The following is a 27,024-nucleotide window of genomic DNA, read 5'->3' as shown; positions in this document are numbered from 1 at the left end:
CCCATATATTTTTATCCAGGTTTACCAATTGTTTACATTTTCTCCATTTGTTTTATTTATCCTTCTGTTTTTTCCAACTTTCCTCTTATGTCATCAAAATGATTTTCCTAAACCATTTGAAAGAATATTGAAAACTATCCTCCTTTACCTCTAAATAAATCATGTGTCTTTCCTGAGAATAAAGATATTTTCTTACATAACTATATTGTAGCTATAAAACATGGTTCGTATTAAAACTTCTTTCATTGTCTCAGTAAAATATTTAGACTTATTTTGCCTTTTCCAGGAACTAATCCAGTCATATATTTGCATTTAGTCATAATGTATTTTTAAGCTTTAATCTAGATTTTTTTTTGTTGTTTTAATTTTTTTCTTTTCCATGGTTCTTTTTTTTTTTTTTTTTAATGCTATGGAGTAATTGTTTTAAAGATTTCCCTCAATTTGGTTTTGATGGATATTTTTCATAATTAAACTCAAATTAAGCATTTTGGCATTCTTACTACTGAAGTGATGTATGTCTTGGTGCAATTTTTAAAGGGTACATGACATTTTTTCTCAATCTTAGATATTTTAGGTTAAATTATATTGAGACCATGGACATACTCTGTTCCCTTTCAAACTTAGACTCACTAGGTTTAAAATCCATTGCTGATTTCTAACTCCATTATTGACTCTGCCTTTAAATTAGAAATGTACTGTAGGAAGTATTCCCTTCACTATATTTATTTATTTGTTTATGTATTTATTTATGTCAGTTCAGACTCAGCAATTGTTATTTTATTCAATAGCATAGAATACATTATTATTATTACTTATGTCAATTCTTTTTCAAATGTATCAATTTGGCTACTGAGAGTCTCTTATTTGGCCACAGTGTTCTCATTTTCAAAAGTGTATATGATTCTTCAAGAACTTCCACAATTTTCTAGCACAAAGTGTTCTAAGCTCCTGTTTTACCCCTATTCTGGATTCAGCTATTTATCCAAGTAGCTCATATACCTTTGAGTAGAGAAGAATATTTAAAAAATAAATATTTGGACACCAGTGTGCTTATTTCCTCTGTCTTTCATTACCTCTAAGCCTTCTTAGTCAACAGAGCTAGAACATACATGTAATATATGCACATACATGTATCACACAATTACTTATATGTTCATGTATCTCTGTATTTAAAACATGAACTCAAAGAAATAATTTTATTTTTGATTAAACACCACAAAGTACTTATAATCTTATATATGAATAAGCAAGACTGGAGAGAAGTTAAAGTTGTAACTGATAATGAGTAACAGTCACTCATATTAGTTAGCTAAGAGGGATGTTTGGTAGTTTTGTTGTTTGGGCAACATTTATAGCTTGTCTCTCCATATTCAAGACAGAACTTATGGAACAGATTTGTCTTTTTCTTGATCCTTTATGGTCACAGAGTGACGTGGCTTAAAGTTAATATTCCCCAAATTGCTTATATTCAACAGTTACTCATGATGATCTAGCTATAAGTGCAAGTCAGTCTCTAACAGTTCTCATGTCTTGCTGTTAATACTTACACCTGAATGTCAAAAGCTGTTTTCTCTTTTCCATTTTCCTTTTTTGCCCCAAAGAAGAAAAGTTCAGGCCATAGGAAATTGCTCTAAGATATCTCTATTTTCATCATTGCTAAGATTTTGCTGATTAGGATGTTATTTTTAGAACATGTTGTATATATTTTTTTGGTCTTTGTCTCCCTTCCCACTTTTGGTGCAGGACAATTTGTTGAATCCTCTGATATATCAGTGGGTGTGTGGCATTTGAGACCTCCAAAACTATTCATAAGCCAAATAAAAATTTTATGGTATAACATCTACTATAAATAGATGTTCACATTATCCACCAGAGAAGAATGTGAGATTTCATTAAAATACTGCATATACCTTAAAAAACATAGTGATAACTCTACAAGATATAATTCATCTACTTTTGTTAATCTAACTTAAGCTCTTAAAATCTTAATTTTTTAAGTTTTTATTTAAATTCTAGTAAACATACAGTATATTAGTTTTCGGTATACAGTTTAGTGATTCAACCATATATACAACACCTGATGCTCATCACAAGAGCACTCCTTAATCCCCATCACGTATTTAACCCATCTCCCTCCACCCACCTCTCCTCTGGTAACCATCACTTTCTTCTATAATTAAGAGTCTGTTTCTTGGTTTCTCTCTCTCTCTCTCCTTTCCCCTATACTCATATGCTTTGCTTCTTAATTTGCATATATACGTTAAATCATATGGTCTTTGTCTTTTGCTGATTGACTTCTTTCACCTAGCCCAATACTCTAGCTTGATCCACATCATTGCAAATGACAAGACTTCATTCTTTCTTATGGCTTAGTAATATTTTCCATTATATACAGATATCACTTATTCTTTACCCATTCATTAGTCAGTGGATCTTATACCATTTCCATGGTTTGGCTACTGTAGGTAATGCTGTTGACAACATAGGGGTGCAAGCATGCCTTCAAATCAGTATTTTTTGTATCCTTAGGGTAAATACGAAATAGTGCAGTTGCTGGATCATAACTTAACTTTTTGAGGAACTTCTACACTGTTTTCCGGAGGCTTGTACCAGTCTGCATTCCCACCAACAGTGCAAGAGGTTCCCCTTTCTACATATCCTCACCATAACCCATTATTTCTTGGGTAATTGACTTTAGCCATTCTGACAGATATGAGGTGACATCTCACTGTATTTCCTTGATGATCAGTGATGTGGAGCATCTTTTCACATGTTTGTTAGCCATCTATATGTCCTCTTTGGAAAAATGTTTATTCATGTCTTCTGTCCATTTCTTAACTGGTTTATTTGTTTTTTGAGTGTTGAGTTATATCAGTCCTTTATATATTTTGGATACTAACCCTTTATGGATATATGCAAATATTTTTTCCCATTCTGCAGGTTGCCTTTTAGTTTTGTTGATGGTTTCCTTCACTAGGCAGAAGCCTCCATAGTTTGTTTTTTGTTTTTGTTTTTGTTTTGTATTGTTTTGATTTTGTTCCCCTTGCTCAGGAGACATATGTAGTTAGAGGTTGCTATAGTCAGTGTCAAAGAGGTTACCACCTATTTTCTTCTCAGGATTTTTATATTCCTGTCTCACATTTAGGTTTTTCAACCACATTGTATTTTTGTGTATCATGTAAGAAAATGGTCCACTTTCATTTATCTGCATGTTGCTGTCCAGTTTTCCCCAACACCATTCCTTAACAAAACTGTCTTTTTCCCATTGGATATTCCTTCCTGCTTTGTTGAAGATTAATTGACCATGTAGTTGTGGGTTCATTTCTGGGTTTCTATTCTGTTTTATTGATTTATGTATGTATTTTTGTGCCAGTACTGTACTGTTTTGATTACTACAGCTTCATAATATAATTTGAAGTCCAGGATTGTGATGCATCCTGCTTTTCTCTTTCAAGTTTGCTTAGGCTATTTGGGGTCTTTTGTGATTCCATACAGATTTTAGGATTGTTTGTTCTAGTTCTGTGAAAAATGCTGATGGTATTTTGATAGAGATTGCATTGAATGTGTAGATTGCTTTGGGTAATATGGACATTTTAACAATATTTGTTCTTCCAATCCATGAGCATGGAATAACTTTCTTTGTGTCATCTTTAATTTATTTCATCAGTGTTTATATTATAGTTTTAGAGTACAGACCTTTTACCTCTTTGTTTAGGATTATTCCTAGGTTTATTATTATTAGGTTTATTCCTGTTATTGTTTTTGGTGCAATTTATATGGGATTGATTCCTTAATTTCTTAATTTCTTTTTCTGCTGCTTCATTATTTTTGTATAGAAATGTGGGGGTGCCTGGGTGGCTCAGTGGGGTTAAGCTGCTGCCTTCAGCTCAGGTCATGATCTCAGGGTCCTAGGATCGAGTCCCACGTCGGGCTCTCTGCTCAGCAGGGAGCTTGCTTCCCTCTCTCTCTCTCTGCCTGCCTCTCTATCTACTTGTGATCTCTCTCTGTAGAATAAATAAATAAAATCTAAAAAAAAAAAAAATAGAAATGTGACAGATTTCTGTACCTTGATTTTGTATCATGTGATTTTACTGAATTTGTGTATTGGAACTATCAGTTTTTTGGAGTCTCTGGTCTTTTCTATACATCATCATGTCATCCGCAAATAGTTAAAGTTTTATTTCTTCCTTGCTGATTTAGATGCCTTTTCTTTGTTTCTCTCTCTCGCTTGCTCTTTCATTTCTTTTCTTCTTCTCCTTCTTCTATGCTCTGATTGCTGTGGCTGGGCTTCCAGTACTACATCAAATAACTGTGTTGAGAGTGGACATGCCTGTTTTGTTCCTGACTGTAGAAAAGAAAAGGTCTTAGTTTTTCCCCTTTGAGGATTTTATTAACTGTGGGTTTTTCATAAATGACCTTGATTATATTGAGGTATGTTCCCTCTATCCCTATTTTGTTGTGGGTTTTTATCATGAATGGATGTTGTAGTTTGTTGAAATTTTTTTTTCTGCATCTATTGAAATGGGCATATGGTTCTTTTCCTTTCTTTTATTAATGTGGTGTTTTACATTGATTTTTCACTTTCTGTTAATATTTGTGCAGAATTATGTTTTCTTTGTTCATTTCATAGAATTTATCACTAGAATCATGTGGCTTTGGGCTTTACTTTGTAATTGGGGAGCACATTTACATTTTAGGCAAATTTAAAGTTCCCACTGGTGCTACTTCTCATCAGTACTTCTCAGGTCCCTCTGGCACATGAAATGCAGCCTCCCTGTCAGCTAGGGATGTGATATGAGGAGAGTTTATCACCACCCTTTATGGAACTATTGTTTCCAGGATCATGCCTTTAATTTCTGTCTGATCTGTCATTAACCCTAATTGGGACCTCAATCTTGGGCTCATGGTGCTACTGGTTTTACATTCTTTTCTGACCTTATTGGCTACTTTCATTCAAAGCGTTGATAGGTGTTTGTTGTTGTTGTTGTTGTTTGTTCTCTTCACCAAACTAGAACCACTCCTCTGACATTTAATTTAAAGGTTTTCATGGCCACCCATGCCCTGGTAAATAGCAGCATCAACTGGGAGAGGACTTAGGAGCAGACTCAGCAAAAAAGATCATACCTCCCACTATTCTTGATTTTATGGCAGCTTTTCATAAATGATTTCCACTTTTTTTTTGTTTTGATCAGATTTTATAGCCTTGAAGTGGTTGTTTTGACAAATTTGACCAGTTTTATATTTGTTTTTGGGGTAGATGATTTAAATATATCTTCTCCCTTTCTCTTATAGCCTTCTCATTTACATTTATCAGCACAATGTTTTTGGTTTTGTGTCTAAATTATCACAAAATCTAGCAATGAGCTATGATAAATACTGTTGTCTAGGACTAAAAAGAGACTTCCTCAATCTGATAAAATTATATACATTTTGTACTTCTGCAAAACTTCCACTTAGATTAAGTTTCTTTCAGTGTGAAGAACTTGGTTTATATTTTCTTTAGTTCAGGACTGCTGGTGATAAATTTTCTTAATTATTGTCTGAAAATGCCATGTTTCATTTTGAAAGATATTTTCTCTGCATATAGAGGGAAGACAATTTGTTTCTTTTATGAATCTTCCATTCAGTAATCTTTTGGTCATTATTTTTCTTGGAAAGTCTATCTTAAATTTTATTATTGCTCTTTTGCTTTTAATACTTTTTTATATTCTCATTACAATATCACTTTTTCTGTGATATCTTTCATGGTTTTATTTTAGTATTTATTATATAATGCTTTTTGAATGTGAATCTCACATTCTTGTCTATTTGGAACCCATAATTCTGAGAGTAGGTGCTATGTTTGAACAGGGAAAAGAAAATTCAATGAGGCTGGTAATTAGATTAACTTTATCAATTTTTAAAAATGGAGTAAGTTTGGAATTGCTTATCCTTAAAAATTGAAAAAAAAAAAAAGAGTGATGGAATTGTTACCAAGAAAGTGATCAGGTGAACTGTGAAGTAGTTAAAAATTATTAAAATGTTGTTATTTTTAACAATGCAGTCAAGATATTTATACTTTTTCTGTTATTTTATAATTAATTGCATGCATCTTTTTGCACGCCTTAAATGCTTTACTTAAATATTTTTGCTTTATAAATGATATTACAATATCTTTTTGTTAAAGTCTAATGATTTCAATTATTCATAAATTTTAGGGATTTGCTGTGTGGAAAATTAATATGTCTACATAAAAATGAAGAAATAGTAAAAATTCCAAATGCCACTACTATTTATGCCAATATAAATGGATTCCTCTGTGTTGCTTTGGATTTTCCAGATGGTGTTAGTAATGGTGAAATGATGTGGGTAAAAGAAGGAACTATTTGTGGTGTTAATAAGGTATGTGGCCTTTGTTCCCAAATGAATTCCTAATATTTACTTTATTTTATTCCTAACATTTTAAAGTCTATTTTCAAATATATGTTTAAAATTTTTCTCATAATTTAATTGCACATTTGATTTCAAAAATAAAAAAAGAAACTTTAAAAATAAGAAAAAAATTTAAATTTTCATTCACACACAGATTATTTTTCTATAAATATTTTATTGGCTATTTCATATATTTTTCATGGAAATTATGTATATTTGTTGAATATATTGCCTGTGAAATCCTTTTTCTATAGATTGTCTCTAGAAATTTCTGTTCTATATTCTATGTTACTCTTGGGTTCTGTCTTCTTTTATAGAGCTCCCCCTTAGTATTTCTTGTAGTGCCGGAGTGGTGGTCACAAACTCTTTTAAACTTAGCCAGTCTTGGAAGATCTTTATGTCTATATCCATTTTGAATGTCAACCTTGCTGGATAAAGTATTCTTGACTGCATATTCTTCTCATTTAGTGTCCTGAATATGTCTTGCCAGCCCTTTCTGGCTTGCCAGGTACTATGGACAGTTCTGACATTATTCTGATGGACCTTCCTCTGTATGTAAGGAATCTCTTCCCCCTGGCTGCCCTTAGGACTTCTTGTCTAAAATTATTCATGAATTTCACAATCAAGTGTCTGGAGGTCTTTCTAGAGTGATTGATCTTGGGGGGTTCCTTTTGCCTCTAGGACACAAACACTTGTTCCCTTCCCCAAACTGGGGAAACTTTCATCCAGAATTTGTTCAACTATATCTTCTAGTCTTCTTTCTTTCTCCACTCGCTCAGGGATCCCAATAATTTTGACACTGGAATGTTTCATGGCATCATTTATTTCCCAAATTCTGCTCTTGTGGCTTCTAAACTGTTTGTTCCAGGCCTCCTCCTGATCCTTCTTATCTATCCATTGGTCTTCTAGATCACTAATTCTATCTTCTGCCTTGGTTACCCTAGCTGTTAGAGTATTTAGATTAGATTGGATCTCATTGATAGCATTTTTAACTTCTTCCAGGTCAGCCTTCACTTCTGCCCTTAGAGATTCTATGTTGTCACTAATGTTTTTTCCCAATCTAGCCATTGCCTGGATAACTGTTACCTTGAATTCCCTTTCTGACTTATTGTTTATGTCCATATCCAGTAGTTCTGTGGCAGAGGGCACAGTCTCTGAATTTTTCCTCTGTTGGATATTCCTTCTCCTAGTCATTTTGGTGAGAGGTGGTCGAGGGATGTATTGCTGTATATATCAACCACAATCCAGGCAAGGGCACCCTGGAAATTTTCAGAGCAATTAGAAGTCACCACCAAAAAGAAAGAAAAATGAAAAAAGAGAAAGAGAAAAAGAAAAGAGAGAAAACCCAGTCAAAATGAACTCCCAAAGTAAGATTTATATTGGATTTATTATGGAATACGTTGTATTAAACCTCTAGTTGTAATTGCAAGTAGGCTAAAAAAATTAAGAGAATAAGAATTGTGAGAACGAATTTAAAAAAAGTTGTATTTATGAAATATACAATACTGGGAGCTTAATATGTTGTTTTTCAATGATATTGGGGTTTTATAGTTTTATGGGGACCCTGTGGTGGCTGTCCTCTCATTCTTTTGGCTTGTCTTCTGTGGGGGGGCCTGCTGCATTGTTCTTCCGACAATCTTGCTTGGGTTGAGTCCTCCTGCAGGTTATCAAGGGACTGGGCTCTGTGGAAACTGATTTTTCAGGCTTTTGTTCTGTGGGGTTTTTTTGTTTTTTTGGTGGATTTTTGTGGCTTTTCAGAGGGTCAGAGCAAAGAAAGAATTTGCACCCAGATCTCCACCTCGAAGAGAAGCTTCAGACTGTTCCTCACTTGGTGATCCAGAACACACAGACTCCCCCTCTGCAAACTCCTCTGAACAACGCAACCTCCCACAGGTGGTGCACACCCCAGCCACCGTCCAGTGGGTCTGGGGAGCCTGCTTCTGGTGGCTGCCTCTGCAGGGACTGCTGTCTGGAATCCAGGCCACGCCAGGTACTCCCAGTCCAGGGGTCATACATGTCACAGAAGGCTATCACAGTGGGATCCCAACCAGAGATCATTCAGGGTTCTCTCTGGCACAGGCTGGGAGTGTTCAGACCCTGCGGCTGTGATCCTAGAGACCGCAGTCTGGCGTCCACACCATGCTGTCTAAGGTGGGGGCAGGAGTCAGCCCAGCCTGAGCAGTGGTGCAAGCAGCGGGAAACCCCTGGCTCAGGGACCACGGACTTGAGGTTCTGCATGGGTGTTTCTCTCTGGCATGGGTGATCACTGGCAGTGACCGTCCTGGGAATGTGATCTTAGGCCCCTGCCTGTGACCACCTGATCCCACCAGTTTCCCCTTAAGATCTTTTGTTCTTTTTGAGTGCTTTTAGCCATACACTGGCTAATTAACAAAAGTTAATTCTGGTCCCCAATCACAGGGCACTTTTGTATTGGTGTATTACTTTCCAATGGGTCACTTCTGGTGGCTCCCTCCCCCTTCAGTTTATCCTCCAATATCAGTCGGAGTGTTCCCACTCCAATTTACCTCTCCACTGATGTCTTTTGTCTCCATAGAGATCCAGAAGTGTATAATCTTACATCAGGCTGATTTCATGGGTGTTCAGAGAGTTCTGGTAGATATTCAGCTCACTTTAGGGGACCAGTTGAAATAGGGTCTCCTACTTCTCCACCATCTTGCCCCTCCTCCCCAAATTGCTTTTTTTATTATAATAAATGAATTTCAATTTTTTTCTGTCTACATTAATTTGACTTATCTTGCATTTTATTTACATTTAATCACATTATAGTGTGTATTAAATAACTATTCTGCTTTCCCACCACCCTTTCAACCATGGAGAATAATTCAATTTGTTTAGACTGTATATTCCCCATATATTAACAAATCGTATATTGTCTTTTAGGATGCCCTTGTTTGCTATAAATACCAGTATATACTGTTCTCACAATATGAGTTTAGTGACTGTATTTCCTATCTTAGTTTTTAAAACACCAAATATAAAATACATACTACTTTTTGTGGTAAAACATGCATAGCTTAAAATTTACCCCCTTAATCATTTTCAAGTGTGCAGTTCAGGAGCACAAGTCCATTCACATTGTTGTGCAACTACCATTACTATTCATCTCCAGAAAATTTTTATCATTATAAACTGAAACTCTGTAAACGTTAAACTATAACACTCCAATGAGCCTTCCCCACAGCCCTGATAACCACTATTCTACTTTCTATCTTTATAAATTTGCATATTCTAGGTACCTAATCCAAGTAGAATCATACACTATTTATCCTTTTGAGTCTGATTTATTTTACCTGACATAATGTTTTCAAAATCATCCGTTTTGTTGCTTTATCAAAATTTCATTCCTTTTTAAGTCTGAATAATATTCCATTGCATGTTTAGAGCATATGTTGCTTATCCTTTTATATATAAATGGATATTTGGTTTGTTTCATTTTTGACTGTTGTAAAAAAGGTTTCTACCTCTTTTGGTGTACAAATCTCTGTTCAGATTTTGATTGTTTTGTTTATATTGTTTTGTTTTGATTATAGACCTAAAGGAATTTCTGGATCGTATGACAATTCTGTTTAACTTTTGAGGAACTCCCAAACCATTTTCTGCTACTTTACATTTCTGCCACCAATGCACAAGGGTTGCAATGACTTTACATTCTCACCAACATTTGTTCTTTTCATTTTTTTATAATAGCCATTTTAATAAGTATGAAGTAGTACTTCATTATCATTTTTATTCATTAATGGTTAGTGATGTTGAGCATCTCTCTATATATTGGATATTTGCATATCTTCTTAGAGAAATGTTTATTCCCAATCTTTCCTCATTTAAAAAAAATTGAATTTTGAGAGTTTTAGTAATTCTTTTTATTTTCTAAATATTAATCTTAATCAGATATATGATTTGAAAATATTTTCTCCCAATCCATGGGATTCTTTTAACAGTTGATAGTGTGATTTAATACACAAAAGTTTTTAATTTAGATGAAATCCAATTTATCTATTTTTTTTCTTTTTGCCTGTGCTTTTTGTGCCATATTCAAGATATCATTGCTAAACCCAATATCGTGAAATATTCCCCAGTATTTTTTGAGGAGTTTTATAGTTTTAGTACTGATGTTTGGGCCTAGAATACATTTATAGTTAGTTTTATTTATGGTGTAGGGTAAAGGTCCTCGTTCATTTATTTTTTATGTGGACATCCAGTTTTTCCAGCATCACTTATTAAATAGACTAATTTTTGCCCCATTGAATTTCTGTGGCAGCCTTACTGAAAGTCATTTGACCATATAGCCAAGACTTTATGTCTGGACTCTTAATTCCTTTCTATTGGTCTATATGGCTGTCTTTGTCAGTACTACATTTTATTGATTACACAACTTTTTATTAAATTTGAATGATCTTTTTAGCTATTTGTGGTCCTTTGATGCTATAATAATTTTTAGAATGAGTTTTCCTATTTCTGAAACACAGATAAACAAAAACCCAAGGGATTTTATAAGGATTGCTTTGAATCTGCATTTCACTTTAAGTAAGTAGTATTGACACCCTAACCATACAAGTCTTCCAATTATTGAATATGGAATACATTTCCACTTGTGTCTTTAATAATTTTCATCAGAGTTTTGTAGTTTTCAGTGTATGTCTTTTATATCCTTGATTAAGTTTATTCCTAAGTATTTTATGCTTGTTGATATTATAAATGGAACTGATAATTTCATTTCCTTTTCAGAAAGTTTACCCTTTGTGTGTAGAAATGCATCCAATTTTTATGTCTTGATTTTGTATCCTGAAACTTTGCTGAACTTCTTTATTAGTTCTAATATTGTGTGTCTCTCTGTGTGTAGTATTTATGGTTTTCTACAAATATGATAATGTTATTTGGAAAAAGATGATTATGCTCTTTTCTTCCCAACTGGGATACTTTTATTTCTTTTTATTGTTCTAGATAGAATTTCCAATCCCAAGTTGAACAGAAGTCATGAAAACAGTCATCTTTGTTTTGTTCCAGATCTTAAAGAAAAAATTTTAACTCATCATTGAGTGTTATGTTAGCTCTCTCTCTCTGTCTGTCTCTCACTGTGTATGTGTGTGTGTGTGTGTGTGTGTGTGTGTGTTTTATTTACCAATTTCATCCATCCACCTCTGATAACCCATCAGTCTTTTCTCTATAGTTGAGTCTATTTTTTCAGTTTGCCTTTTTTGTTGTTGTTTCTTAAATTCCACTTATGGTATTCCACTTATGGTGAAACCATATGGTATTGTCTTTCTCTGACTGACTTATATACTCAGCATCATACTCTCTAATCCATGTTTTTGCAAATGACATGATTTTGTTCTTTTTATGGCTGATATTCTAGTATATAAATATACCACATATTCATTATCCATTCATCCATTGATGGACATTTGGGCTCTTTCTAAGATTTGGCTATTGTAAATAATGCTGCAATAAACATAGGGGACATACATCTTTTCGAATTAGTGCTTTTGTATTCTTTGAGTAAATATCCAGTAGTGAAATTGCTGAATAATATGGTAGTTCTAGTTTTAATTTTTTGAGGAAACTCCATACTATTTTCCATGGTGGCTCTGTTAGTTTGCATTCCTGCCACCAGTGCACAAGCATTCCTTTTTCTTCACATCCTCATAGATACTTGTTTCTTGAGTTTTTAAAAATGATTTTATTTATTATTTGACAGAGAGAGAGAGAGAGAGAGAGAGATCACAAGTAGGCAGGGAGACAAGTAGAGAGAGGGGGGTGGGAAGCAGTCTCCCTGCTGAGCAGAAAGCCTGATGTGGTGCTCAAGCCCACGACCCTGAGATCATGACCTGAGCCAAAGTCAGAGGTTTAACCCACTGAGTCACTCAGGCGCCCCTGTTTCTTGTGTTTCTGCGCTCCCTGTTTCTGACACATCTGAGGTGATATCTCATTGTGGTTTTGATTTGCATTTCTCTGATGATGGGTGATGTTGAAAATCTTTTAGTGTTTCTCTTGACCACCTGGATGTCTTCTTTGAATAAATGTTCATGTTTTCTGCAAATTCTCTAATAGGATTATTTGTTTTCGTGGTATTGAATTATATAAGTTCTTTATCTATTTCTGTACTAATCTTTTATGGATGCCATTTTTTGTCTTTTTGCATGCAACTGTTCAGTTCTAACAGCAGTTGTTGAATATACTTTTTTTTCCCATTGCATATTCCTGCATCCTTTGTTGAAGATTAATTGACCATATAATCATGGGTTTATTTCTGGGCTCTCTGTTCCATTGATCTCTGTGTCTATTTTTGTGCAAGTACCATTCTCTTTTGATCACTACAGCTTTGTGATATATTTTGAAATCTGGAATTGTGAGAGCTCCAGTTTTATTCTTGTTTTACTTCTTTTTAGTGGACTGTACAGAAAATATTTAATATGAACATTTTTTCTTTATTTACCTAGACTGTAGGAGTTAAACAGAACATCTTTCAGATGTATTTTTTAAAAGATTTTATTTATTTATTTGAGTGCATAAGAGAGAGAGAGAGAGAGAGGAAGACCAGGAGCAGGATGGAAAGGTAGAGGGAGAAACAGACTCCCTCTGAAAAGGGAGCCCAATGCAGGACTCAATCCCAGGATCCTGGGATTGTGACCTGAGCAGAAGGCAGATACTTAACCAACTGAGATACCAGGTACCTCTCAGATGTATTTTAAGCATCTACATTTTGTTTTGAGATATGGATTCCCATTTTTATTAAACCTGAATTACTATTAAATCACCAGTACTATTGAAGCAAACTTCTAATTTTTCCCCAGAATTAATTCTTGCATTCACACAATTGCCAGGTCAACTTGAAGTAACCTTTTAAGATGATTAAAGTACACGACTCCATCCCACTCACTCACCCTATAACTCAATTCTAGCATATTCCACCTATGTGATTTATTTTCTTAAAAAAAAAAAAAAGGCTCTTAACTTACTTGATGATATAGCTTTTTTAAACTCTATACCCAATGTGGGCTTGAACTCAGGACCCCCAAGGTCAAGAGTCATATGATTTACCCACAGAGCCAGCCAGTGCCCCTTGATATAACTTACTACCTTTAGTATAAAATATCTTCTCCACCTAGAGGGCAAAGAATAAGTCTTCATCATTAGCCATAAATGCTCAAAAATATTCTAATTATTGTTAAATAGAACATAATTATAATAGATAGTGTTTGTTGCATATTTATTATGGGCCCCACTGTATAAATAGGCTATTTCCTTTAACTATCAACAATTCTTTTTTTTTTTTAACTATCAACAATTCTAAGAGGTAAATACTGATATTAGAGGAAGATCAAACTTAAGGAGGCTATTTATGTGCTCCAAAACACACAGCTGGCAATTAAATGAAATGTGACTAGAACCAAGGTCCATCTGCTTCCAAAGCCCTGCGGTTAACTACCACACCAATATTCCCAAACTTGTTTGATCCTTAAGAATCACCTGAAGCTCCACTCACAAAAACAGATTCCCAGGCACCATCTCAGACCTAAGGAATCAAAATCTCCAGAGGTTATAATTTTGCTTTTCAAGGTTTCTTTGGATATTTGGGGTCATTTATGGTTCCATACAAATTTTAGTATTATTCTAGTTCTGTGAAAAATGCCATTGGTATTTTTCTTTAGAGAGAGAGAGAATGAGCAGGGAGGAATAAAGGAAGAAGGAAAGAGAACTCTTAAGCAGGCTCCACACTCAGTGCAGAGCCTGACCTCGGGGCTCAATCTCATGACCAGAGATCTGAGCCAAAATCAAGAGTTGGTTGCTTAGCCAGCTGAGTCACACAGGCAACCTACATTTTGTTGGTGTTTTGATAGGGATTGCATTAACCTGTAGACTGTTCAGATAGTATGAACATTTTAACTATATTTGTTTTTCCAGTTCATGAGCTAGAATATCTATTTGTGTAATCTTCAATTTCTTTCATCAATGTTTTATAGTTTTCAGAATACAAATCTTTAATCTTCTTGGTTAACTTTATTCCAAGGTATTCTATTATTTCTGATGTAATTGTAAATGTATTAGTTTCGTAATTTCCCTTTCTGTTACTTCATTATTTGTGTATAGGAATACAATGGATTTCTGTATATTAATTTTGTATCCTGTGACCTTACTGAATTCATTTATCAGTTCTGATAGTTTTTTTGGTGAATTCTTTTTTTTAAAAAAGATTTTATTTATTTATTTGAGAGAGAGACAGTGAGAGAGAGCAGGAGCAAGGAGAAAGTCAGAGGGAGAAGCAGACTCCCCGCGGAGCTGGGAGCCTGATGTGGGACTCGATCCCAGGACTCCGGGATCATGACCTGAGCCGAAGGCAGTCGTCCAACCAACTGAGCCACCCAGGGGTCCCTTTGGTGAATTCTTTACAGTTTTCTATATATAGTATTATGTCATATGAAGATAATAAAAGTTTTACCTCTTCCTAATTAATTTTAATTTTTTTGTTGTCTGATTTCTGTGGCTAGGACTTCCAGTACTATGTTGAATAAAAGTAGTGAGATTGGGTATTTTTGTTTTTGCTTGAGTCTTGGGGGGAAAAGCTGCTAGTTTTTCCCTATTAAGGATGATATTAGCTGTGTGTTTTTCATATATAGACTTTGTTATGTTGAGGCATGTTTCTCCAAACCTACTTTGCTGGGTTTTTTATTATGAATGGATTTTGTACTATGTCAAATGCTTTTCTACATCTATTGAAGTAATCATACGATTTTTATACTTTCTTTTACATTGACTTACATTTTCACATTGACTGAGTTGTGAATATTGAGCAATTCTTACTTTCTGGGAATAAATCCCACTTGATTGTGGTGAATGGTCTTTTAAAATATATTGTCAGATTCAGTTTGCTAACATTTTGTTGAGGAATTTTGTTTGTTTGTTTGTTTATTGAAGATTTTTGCAGCTATGTTCATCAGAGATATTGACATGTAGTTTTAGTTCTTTCTTCTCTCTCTTTCTTTTGTAGTGTCTTTATCTGGTTTGGTTATCAGGGTAATGCTGACCTCACAGAATGAATTTGAAAGTTTTCCTTCCTCTTCTATTTTTTTTTCTTTGAAATAGTTTGAGGAGAATAAGTATTAACTTTTCTTTAAATGTTTGGTAGATGACTTCCTCTGTGAAGTCATCTAGTCCTGAAAAATTTTTTTAAAGATTTTATTTTATTTATTTGACAGACAGAGATCACAAGTAGGCAGAGAGGCAGCAGAGAGAGAGGAGGAAGCAGGCTCCCCACTGAGCAGAGAGCCCCAAAGCGGGGCTCGATCCCAGGACCCTGGGATCATGACCTGAGCTGAAGGCTGAGGCTTTAACCCACTGAGCCACCCAGACGCCCCAGTCCTGAACATTTTTAAAAAGTTTTATTTATTTATTTGAGAGAGAGAGAGAAAAAAAAAACAACAACAACAAGTGGGATAGGGGCAGATGGAAAGGAAGACGCAGACTCTCTGCTGAGCAGGGAGCCTGAAGTAGGACTCAATCCCAGGACCCTAAGATCATGACCTGAGCCAAAGGCAGGCACTTACCCAAAGGAGTAACCCAGGTGTCCCTGGTCCTGAACTTTTGTTTGTTGGAAGGGGTTTTTTTTGCTTGTTTTTTTAATTACTGATTCAATTTCATTGGTTATCCATCTGTTCAAGTTTTCTATTTCTTCCTGATTGAGTTTTGGGAAATTATATGTTTATGGGAATTTACCTATTTCTTTTATGTCATCCAATTTTTTGGCAATAATTTTTCACACTATTCTCATAAATAGTTGTCTTTCCATGATGTCAGTTGTTATTTCTCTTCTTTAATTTCTGATTTCCTTTATTTGAGTCCTCATTTTTTTTTTTCTGAGTCTGGATAAAATTTTATCAATTTTGTTGATATTTCCAAAGAATCAGCTCCTGGTTTCACTGATCTGTTCTATTGTTCTTTTAGTTCCCATTTCATTTTGTTTTTTCTTCTGCTCTAATCTTTGTTTTCTTCCTTCTACTGGTTTGGAGTTTTTTTTTTTTTTTTTTTCTCTTTCTTTATTTAGCTCTCTTAGGTGTAAGGTTAGGTTGTTCATTTGATATTTTTCTTGCTTCTTGAGGTAGGCCTGTATTGTTACAGACTTTCCTTTTAGAAGAGCTTATGCTGCATCCCGAAATTTTTGGACCATTGTGTTTTCATTTGTCTCTATGTGTTTTTTAATTTCCTTTTTGGTTTCTTAGTTGACCCATTCATTGTTAAGTAGCATGTTATTTAATATCCATTTATTTGTGTTCTTTCCAGATTTTTCTTGTGGTTAATTTCTGGTTTCCTAACATTATAGTCAGAGAGATGAAAGACGAATGACATGACTTTGGTCTTTTTGAATTTGTTGAGATTTTCTTTGTTTTAATACATAATATATCCTGGACAATGTTCTAATTGTACTTGAAAAGAATGTGTGTTCTGCTGTTTCAGGATGGAATGTTCTGAATGTATTTGTTAGATCCATCTGGTCCAATGTGCCATTGAAAGACACTGTTTATTTTTTGATTTGCTGTTTGGATGATCTATCCATTGATTTAAGTGAAGTGTTATAGTCTCCTACTATTAGTAGATTACTTTTGATTATTTCCTTTGTGTTTGTTTTTAGCTGATTTATGAAATTGAATTCTCCCATGTTGGTTACATACATATTTAAAATTGTTATATATTCTTGTTGGATTATTCCCTTTATGATTATATTGAGTCCTTCTTTGTGTCTTATTACACCCTTTGTTTAAAAATTTTATTTTCGCTATATGTATTGTTATTGTTATTTTTTTTCACTTCCATTGTCATAATTATTGCTTTTCTGTCTTTTCACTTTCAATCTCATGTGTTTTTGGTCTGAAATGAGTCTCTTATAGGTAGCATATAGAAAGGTCTTGCTTTCTTTTCCATCCTTTCACTCTATCTTTTAAAAAAATTATTTGTTTACTTGAGAGAGCAAGACAGAATGTTAATGAGGGAGGAGGAGAGGAAGAGAATGCTCAAGCAAACTCCTTGCTCAGAAAAGTGCCTGACATGGGGTCCTATCCCAAACCCAAGACCATGACCTGAGGCAAAATTGAGTTGGATATTCAACTTACTGAGCCACTCATCCCTGTATCTTTTGATTGGAACATTTAGTCCATTTACATTCAAAATAATTATTCATAGTTATGTACTTACTACCATTTTGTTACTCGTTTAATGGTTGTTTTTGTCATTCTCTGTTCCTTTTTGGTCTCTTCTTTCATGATTTGTTGGCTTTCTTTAGTGATATATTTTATTTTATACACCTTTATTACTGGTTTTTGATTCATGGTTATCACATTTATATATAGCATAACCTGTATATACCAGTCTATATTAAGTTGATGATTGCTTAAGATTGAACCCATTATTTAACTCTTTTTAAATTTTAGGTATGTAGTACCATCCTTTACATCCTTTTATTTTGTGAATCCCTTGACTCATTTTTAAAATTTTATTTTTAAATTTAAATTCAATTAATTAATACATAATGCATTATTAGTTCAGAGGTAGAGGTAATTCATTAATCTTACATAATACCCAATGCTTATTACATCATTTGCCTTCCTATTTTGATTCATTTTTATAGATATACTTATTTTTACTGCTTCTGTGCTTTAAACTTTTCTTATTTCCTACTTGTGGTTTTTCCTTTCCACTCAAAGAGTCCCCTTTAACATTTCTTGTAGAACTGGTTTAATGGTCATGATTTCCTTTAACTTTTATTTATCTGGGAAACTCTTTATCTCCTTCTATTCTGAATGAGAGGCTTGCTAGATAGAGTGTTGTCACAGCTTTTTTTTTTTCCTTTCACTATTTTGAATATATGATGCCACTCTCTTCTGGCCTGCAAAGTTTCTGCTGAATAATCAACTGATAGCTTTATGGGGTTTCTCTTGTATATAATTGTATTCTTTTCTCTTGTTTCTTTTAAAATTCTCTTCATTACTTATTTTCTCCTCATTTTAATTACCATGTCTCTTGGTATAGACCTTCTCAGATTGATTTTGTTGGGGACTTCTTGTACCTCTTGAGTATGGATTTTTGTTTTCTTCCCTAGATTCAAGAAGTTTTCTACCATTATTTCTTCAAATACATTTTCTGCCAAGTTTTCTCTTTCTGGGATCCCATAATGCAAATGTGATTTCACTTTTAGGTGTTGCTGGGTTCCTTAAGTCCATTTTAATTTATTATTATTTTTTCTCTTATTCACTTGATCACTTACATTACTCTTTTCTCGAGGTTTCTGATACATTCTTTTTCCTATAGTCTATTATTTATCCCATCTAGTGTATTTTTAAAAATTATTTATTTATTTATTTGAGAACAGAGAGAGAAAGAGAGCAGAAGAGTTGAGAGGGGGGAGAGGCAGAGGGAGAGAGAGAAACAGGCTTTCCACTAAGCAGTGAGCTGGATGTGGGACTTGATCCCAGGACTTTGGGGGCATGACCTGAGCTGAAGGCAGACACTTAACCAACTGAGCCACCCAGGTGACCTCTCTAGCCCATTTTTAATTTCAGTTATTGAGTTCTTCATCTCTGATTGGTTCTGTTTTCTGTCTCTTTGTCAAGGGTCTCACTGATGTCCTCCACTCTTTTCAAGTCTGATAAGTATCCTTATGACCATTAACTTAAAATCTCATTCAAACATATTACTTCTCTCAATTTCATTTATGTGTCTTGCTGTGATTTTGTCCTTTCCTTTCATTTGGGACATATTCTTCTGCCTTTGCATTTTGTCCACCTCTTTGTGTCTGTTTCTATGTTAGGAAAGGAAGTTATGTGTCCTGCTTTAGAAAGCAGAGGCCTTATGAAGAAGAGGTCCTATAGTGCCCTGCAGGTGCAATGTTCCCATTTATCAGAAACTGGTGTATCAAGGGTATCTCCTATGTTCATTGTATACACCCTACTATTATAGCTGACCTGCTTTTACCTATTACAGGCAGGGCTTGGTCCCTGTGCAGTTAGGGGGCAAATCCAGGGGCTTGAGCTGGGTCAGATCAGGAGCTTCTTAGAGATGTGTTAATACCAAACTACAGGACACTTTTCCCTGTGCTCTTCCCTGAGAAGTTTTGTGGGCAGGGCCTGCAGTCAGACCAGATGACTATCCCCAGCACACTGCTGGGGCTGCAATGGGACTGGTATATGTGGTTATCTTCCTCTCTCCCCAGAGTAAGAGTCACTTTGGTGAGGCACTGGCCCCTGTTGGGATAACTTGCAGTCTGCCAGGTTTGTGGTACTACTTTGAATAGGCACTGGTCAAGGGCATACTGGAGGGGGCAAGTTTGCGGGGGACTTTAGGGGATGGTGTGAGCAAGCTTTGTGTGGGGCTGTTATGGAAGGAAACATGAGAAAAGGCCTGGCTGGAAAGCGCATGTCTGCAGGAGAATGAAAGGGCAGGGTGACCCGTTAGCAAACTAGCAAACTAGTGTTGACGCTGCACTGTTTCCCACAGGTGTCTGTTTGTATAGGCTGTGGAGCAGAGGCAGGAAATGGTGCCTGACAGTTCCGTTGTTCTTGGAGAAGTCTCTAAAAGATCCCCCTCCAGCTCAGGCTCTGAGATTAGTAAATAAATCACCCTCTTGTATACCTCAGGTATTTTAAAAACTGCTTTCTATGCTCCATCTTCATAAGGCTGTTTGTTGTGCTATCTCTTTAAGGGCAGGGACTCAAATTTCCTCTCACCTTCCTGGTTCTCCCAGAGCCAACTCCAGTGATATTTAAACTTCCAAGTGTTAAGCCCCACTGATTATAAACCTTTGTGAAATTATGCCCTGTTTTTCAAAGCCAAATATTGTGGGGATTTCTCTTTCCCGTGTGAGTTCCCATTGCCTGAGCTTTCTGATGTGAGTCTGTTTCTCTCCTCTCTCCACACCTGAAATGTCTCTCTCATCTGTGGTCTGATAGCTCTATTTCTCTGGATCTAATCTCTGTCTATCATATCCTCTCTAAGATGGTCTCTTCTCTACAGTTAGATGTGAAGAATCTGTTCTGCTAGTCTTTGGGCCATTTGGGGCATTATTTACACAGATGTGAGTGTTATCTAGTTGTATCCATGAGATGTGGTAGACTTAGAATTCTGCTACTCTGCCATTTTCCCTGGAAGTATAGCTATGTATTTTTTACAGGTAGTCCTTACTATATTGAAGGAGTTTTCTTCTACCCCTAATTTGTTATGTATTTTATTAATAATGAAAAGTTATTCAATTTTGCCAAGTTTTCAGTTTCAGTGGAGATGGTTGTGTGTTTTTTTCCCTATTATTCCTTTAATGTGTTGTAATCAATGTAATACATTGATTTTTATATGTTGAATCATTTTCATATTTCATGAATTATTCCCAGGTAGTCATGATACACAATTTTTAAAAATATCTGTTGAATTCTGTTTACTTGTGTTTTGTTGAGGACATATATTAATATTCATAATCAATATTTGTTTATAACTTTCCATTATTATGGGGTACTTAGTTCATGTTTTAGGGTAATTCTGGCCTCAGAGAATGCATCTTGATGTGGGACCCATTGTTATATTTACTGGAAGAGTTTGAGAAAGATTGACTTATCTCTTCTGTAAATATTTGGTAAAATTCACCAGTGAAAGTATCTGGTCTAGGAATTTTCTTTGTTTCAAGGATTGTGATTACTGATTTAATCTCTTTATGATTTATAAATCTAGTCAGACATTTTACTTTTTTGTGATTCAGGTTGGTAGATGGGGTGTTCTTAAAAGTTTGTTCATTTTATTAGTTTTTCTAAATGTTAGCTCTCAGTTTCAGTTTTTCATCTTTTTTTAAAATTTTATTTTATTTTTTTTAAATTTTTAAAAATTTTTTAATTTTTTATTTTTTATAAACATATATTTTTATTCCCAGGGGTACAGGTCTGTGAATGACCAGGTTTATATACTTCACAGCACTCACCAAAGCACATACCCTCCCCAGTGTCCATAACCCCACCCTCCTTCTCTCAACGCCCCTCCCCCCAACAACCCTCAGTTTGTTTTGTGAGATTAAGAGTCACTTATGGTTTGTTCCCCTCCCAATCCCATCTTGTTTCATTTATTCTTCTCCTACCCACGTAAGCCCCCATGTTGCATCACCACTTCTTCATATCAGAGAGGTCATATGATAGTTGTATTTCTCTGCTTGACTTATTTCACTAAGCATGATACTCTCTAGTTCCATGACGTTGTCGCAAATGGCAAGATTTCATTTCTTTTGATGGCTGCATAGTATTCCATTGTGTATATATACCACATCTTCTTGATCCATTCATCTGCTGATGGACATCTAGGTTCTTTCCATAGTTTGGCTATTGTGGACATTGCTGCTATAAACATTCAGGTGCATGTGCCCCTGCCCCTTCGGATCACTACATTTGTATCTTTAGGGTAAATACCCAGTAGTGCAATTGCTGGGTCATAGGGCAGTTCTATTTTCAACATTTTGAGGAACCTCCATGCTGTTTTCCAGAGTGGTTACACCAGTTTGCATTCCCACCAACAGTGTAGGAGGGTTCCCCTTTCTCCGCATCATCACCAGCATCTGTCATTTCCTGACTTGTTGATTTTAGCCATTCTGACTGGTGTGAGGTGCTATCTCATTGTGGTTTTGATTTGTATTTCCCTGATGCCGATGTGACATGGAGCACTTTTTCACGTGTCTGTTGGCCATCTGGATGTCTTCTTTGCAGAAATGTCTGTTCATGTCCTCTGCCCATTTCTTGATTGGATTATTTGTTCTTTGGGTGGTGAGTTTGATAAGTTCTTTATAGATTTTGGACACTAGTCCTTTATCTGATATGTCATTTGAAAATATCTTCTCCCAATCTGTCAGTTGTCTTTTGATTTTGTTAACTGTTTCCCTTGCTGTGCAAAGGCTTTTGATCTTGATGAAATCCCAATAGTTCATTTTTGCCCTTGCTTCCCTTGCCTTTGGCGATGTTCCTAGGAAGATGTTGCTGCGGCTGAGGTCGAAGAGGTTGCTACCTGTGTTCTCTTCAAGGATTTTGATGGATTCCTTTCACACATTGAGGTCCTTCATCCATTTTGAGTCTATTTTCATGTGTGAGTAAGGAAATGGTCCAATTTCATTTTTCTGCATGTGGCTGTCCAATTTTCCCAACACCATTTATTTATATATTTATATATTTATTTATTTTTTTTAAGATTTTATTTATTTATTTGACAGAGAGAGATCACAAGTAGGCAGAGAGAGGAGGAAGCAGGCTCTCTGCTGAGCGGAGAGTCTGATGTGGGACTAGATCCCAGGACCCTGAGATCATGACCTGAGCCGAAGGAGGCGGCTTAACCCACTGAGCCACCCAGGCGCCCCCAACACCATTTATTGAAGAGGCTATCTTTTTTCATTGGACATTATTTCCTGCTTTGTCGAAGATGAGTTGACCATAGAGTTGAGGGTCTATTTCTGGGCTCTCTATTCTGTTCCATTGATCTATGTGTATGTTTTTGTGCCAGTACCATGCTGTCTTGATGATGACAGCTTTGTAATAGAGCTTGAAGTCCGGAATTGTGATGCCACCAACTTTGGCTTTCTTTTTCAATATCCCTTTGGCTATTCAAGGTCTTTTCTGGTTCCATATGAATTTTAGAATTTTTTGTTCCATTTCTTTGAAAAAGATGGATGGTACTTTGATAGGAATTGCATTAAATGTGTAGATTGCTTTAGGTAGCATAGACATTTTCACAATATTTATTCTCCCAATCCAGGAGCATGGAACATTTTTCCATTTGTGTCTTCCTCAATTTCTTTCATGAGTACTTTATAGTTTTCTGAGTATAGATTCTGTGCCTCTTTGGTTAGGTTTATTCCTAGGTATCTTATGGTTTGGGGTGCAAATGTAAATGGGATTGACTCCTTAATTTCTCTTTCTTCTGTCTTGTTGTTGGTGTAGAGAAATGCCACTGATTTCTGTGCATTGATTTTATATCCTGACACTTTACTGAATTCCTGTACAAGTTCTAGCAGTTCTGGAGTGGAGTCTTTTGGGTTTTCCACATATAGTATCATATCATCTGCGAAGAGTGATAATTTGACTTCTTCTTTGCCGATTTGGATGCCTTTAATTTCCTTTTGTTGTCTGATTGCTGAGGCTAGGGCCTCTAGTACTATGTTGAATAGCAGTGGTGATAATGGACATCCCTGCCGTGTTCCTGACCTTAGTGGAAAAGCTTTCAGTTTTTCTCCATTGAGAATGATATTTGCAGTGGTTTTTCATAGATGGCTTTGATGATATTGAGGTATGTGCATGCCCTCTATCCCTGCACTTTGAAGAGTTTTGGTCAGAAAGGGATGCTGTACTTTGTCAAATGCTTTTTCAGCATCTATTGAGAGTATCATATGGTTCTTGTTCTTTCCTTTATTGATGTGTTGTATCACATTGACTGATTTGCAGATGTTGAACCAACCTTGCAATCCTGGAATAAATCCCACTTGGTTGTGGTGAATAATCCTTTTAATGTACTGTTGAATCCTATTGCCTAGTATTTTGGTGAGAATTTTTGCATCTGTGTTCATCAAGGATATTGGTCTATAGCTCTCTTTTTTGATGGGATCCTTGTCTGGTTTTGGGATCAAGGTGATGCTGGCCTCATAAAATGAGTTTGGAAGTTTTCCTTCCATTTCTATTTTTTGGAACAGTTTCAGGAGAATAGGAATTAGTTCTTCTTTAAATGTTTGGTAGAATTCCCCCGGGAAGCCATCTGGCTTTTGTTTTTTGAAGATTTTTAATGACTGTTTCAATCTCCTTACTGGTTATGGGTCTGTTCAGGCTTTCTACTTCTTCCTGGTTCAGTTGTGGTAGTTTATATGTTTCTAAGAATGCATCCATTTCTTCCAGATTTTTAAATTTGTTGGCGTAGAGTTGCTCATAATATGCTCTTAAAATTGTTTGTATTTCCTTGGTGTTAGTTGTGATCTCTCCTCTTTCATTCATGATTTTATTTATTTGGGTCCTTTCTCTTTTTTTTTTTTGATAAGTATGGCCAGTGGTTTATCAATTTTATTAATTCTTTCAAAGAACCAGCTCCTAGTTTTATTGATTTGCTCTATTGTTTTTTTGGTTTCTATTTCATTGATTTCTGCTCTGACCTTTATGTTTTCTCTTCTCCTGCTGGGCTTAGGGTTTCTTTCTTGTTCTTTCTCCAGCTCCTTTAGGTGTAGGGTTAGGTTGTGTACCTGGGACCTTTCTTGTTTCCTGAGAAAGGCTTGTACTGCTATATATTTTCCTCTCAGGACTGCCTTTGTTGTGTCCCACAGATTTTGAACCGTTGTATTTTCATTATCATTTGTTTCCATGATTTTTTTCAATTCTTCTTTAATTTCCCAGTTGACCCATTCATTCTTTAGAAGGATGCTGTTTAGTCTCCATGTATTTGGGTTCTTTCCAAACTTCCTCTTGTGTTTGAGTTCTAGCTTCAGAGCATTGTGGTCTGAAAATATGCAGGGATGATCCCAATCTTTTGATACCGGCTGAGATCTGATTTATGACACATGATGTGATCTATTCTGGAGAATGTTCCCTGTGCACTAGAGAAGAATGTGTATTCTGTTGCTTTGGGATGAAATGTTCTGAATATATCTGTGATGTCCATCTGGTCCAATGTGTCGTTTAAGGCCTTATTTCCTTGTTGATCTTTTGCTTGGATGATCTGTCCATTTCAGTGAGGGGAGTGTTAAAGTCCCCTACTATTATTGTATTATTGTTGATGTGTTTCTTTGATTTTGTTATTAATTGGTTTATATAGTTGGCTGCTCCCACCTTGGGGGCATAGATATTTAACATTGTTAGATCTTCTGGTTGGACAGACCCTTTGAGTATGATATAGTGTCCTTCCTCATCTCTTATTACAGTCTTTGGCTTAAAATCTAATTGATCTGATATAAGGATTGCTACTCCTGCTTTCTTCTGATGTCCATTAGCATGGTAAATTCTTTTCCACCCCCTCACTTTAAATCTGGAGGTGTCTTCGGGCTTAAAATGAGTTTCTTAGAGGCAACATATAGATGGATTTTGTTTCTTTATCCATTCTGATACCCTGTGTCTTTTGACAGGGGCATTTAGCCCATTCACATTCAGGGTAACTATTGAGAGATATGAATTTAGTGCCATTGTATTGCCTGTAAGGTGACTGTTAATGTATATGGTCTCTGTTCCTTTCTGTTCTACCACTTGTAGGCTCTCTCTTTGCTTAGAGGACCCCTTTCAATATTTCCTGTAGAGCTGGTTTGGTATTTGCAAATTCTCTCAGTTTTTGTTTGTCCTGGAAGCTTTTAATCTCTCCTTCTATTTTCAATGATAGCCTACCTGGATATAGTATTCTTGGCTGCATGTTTTTCTCATTTAGTGCTCTGAAAATATCATGCCAGCTCTTTCTGGCCTGCCAGGTCTCTGTGGATAAGTCAGCTGCCAATCTAATATTTTTACCATTGTATGTTACAGACTTCTTTTTCCGGGCTGCTTTCAGGATTTTCTCTTTGTCACTGAGACTTGTAAATTTTACTATTAGGTGACGGTGTGTGGGCCTATTCTTATTGATTTTGAGGGGCATTCTCTGAACCTCCTGAATTTTGATGCTCGTTCCCTTTGCTATATTGGGGAAATTCTCCCCAATAATTCTCTGCAGTATACCTTCTGCTCCCCTCTCTCTTTCTTCTTCTTCTGGAATCCCAATTATTCTAATGTTGTTTCGTCTTATGGTGTCACTTATGTCTCGAATTCTCCCCTCGTGGTCCAGTAGCTGTTTGTCCCTCTTTTGCTCAGCTTCTTTATCCTCTGTCATTTGCTCTTCTATATCACTAATTCTTTCTTCTGCCTCATTTATCCTAGCAGTGAGAGCCTCCATTTTTGATTGCACCTCATTAATAGCTTTTTTGATTTCAAATTGGTTAGATTTTAGATCTTTTATTTCTCCAGAAAGGGCTTTTATATCTCCCGAGACGTTTTCTCTAATATCTTCCATGCCTTTTTCGAGCCCGGCTAGAACTTTGAGAATTGTCATTCTGAACTCTAGATCTGACATATTAGCAATGTCTGTATTGATTAGGTCCCTAGCCTTCGGTACTGCCTCTTGTTCTTTTTTTGTGGTGAATTTTTTCACCTTGTCATTTTGTCCAGATAAGAGTATATGAAGGAGCAAGTAAAATACTAAAAGGGTGGCAACAACCCCAGGATAATATGCTTTAACCAAATCAGAAGAGATCCCAAATCATGAGTGGGGAGAAAGGGGATAAAAAGAGGTTCAAAAAGAAAGAAAGAAAAGAAAAGAGAGAAAAAAGAAAATAAAAGAAAAGAATTTAAAAACAGAAAACGAATAAAGAAAAATATAAAAAAGAAAAAATATATATATTAGATAAACTAGTTAAAAAACATTAAAAAAGAAAAGGTTAAAAGTTAAAAAAAATTTTAGCAGAAGTAGAGAAATAAAATGAAAAAGAAAAAATTAAATTAACTGCAAGACTAAAAAAAATCACAGGGAGAAAGCCATGAGTTACGTGCTCTGCTTTCTCCTCCTCTGGAATTCTTCTGCTCTCCTTGGTATTGAAAC

At 35.5% G+C, this 27,024-nt stretch overlaps 1 protein-coding gene across 4 annotated transcripts in view; it reads left to right on the top strand.

Annotated features, from left to right (window-relative positions):
• The window catches only part of ADAM2 (ADAM metallopeptidase domain 2), a 155,508-nt gene that overhangs the window by 117,882 nt on the left and 10,602 nt on the right, over positions 1-27,024 (top strand). For all 4 annotated transcript variants that reach the window (XR_001180466.2, XR_001180465.2, XM_013059256.2 and 1 more), the window contains exon 16: positions 6,198-6,381. Coding sequence is in view for 2 of the 4 variants with exons in the window: in XM_013059256.2 (XP_012914710.1) it covers positions 6,198-6,381 (184 nt within the window). In the remaining 2 variants the exon portion in view is untranslated. The remainder of the gene's footprint in view (positions 1-6,197; positions 6,382-27,024) is intronic.

This window comes from Mustela putorius, unplaced genomic scaffold, assembly GCF_011764305.1.
Source record: "Mustela putorius furo isolate JIRA1106 unplaced genomic scaffold, ASM1176430v1.1 tig00003976_pilon_pilon_pilon, whole genome shotgun sequence".
Lineage (NCBI taxonomy): Eukaryota > Metazoa > Chordata > Mammalia > Carnivora > Mustelidae > Mustela > Mustela putorius.
Note: the sequence above shows the minus strand (reverse complement) of the source record. Positions and strands in the feature narration are given on the sequence as shown.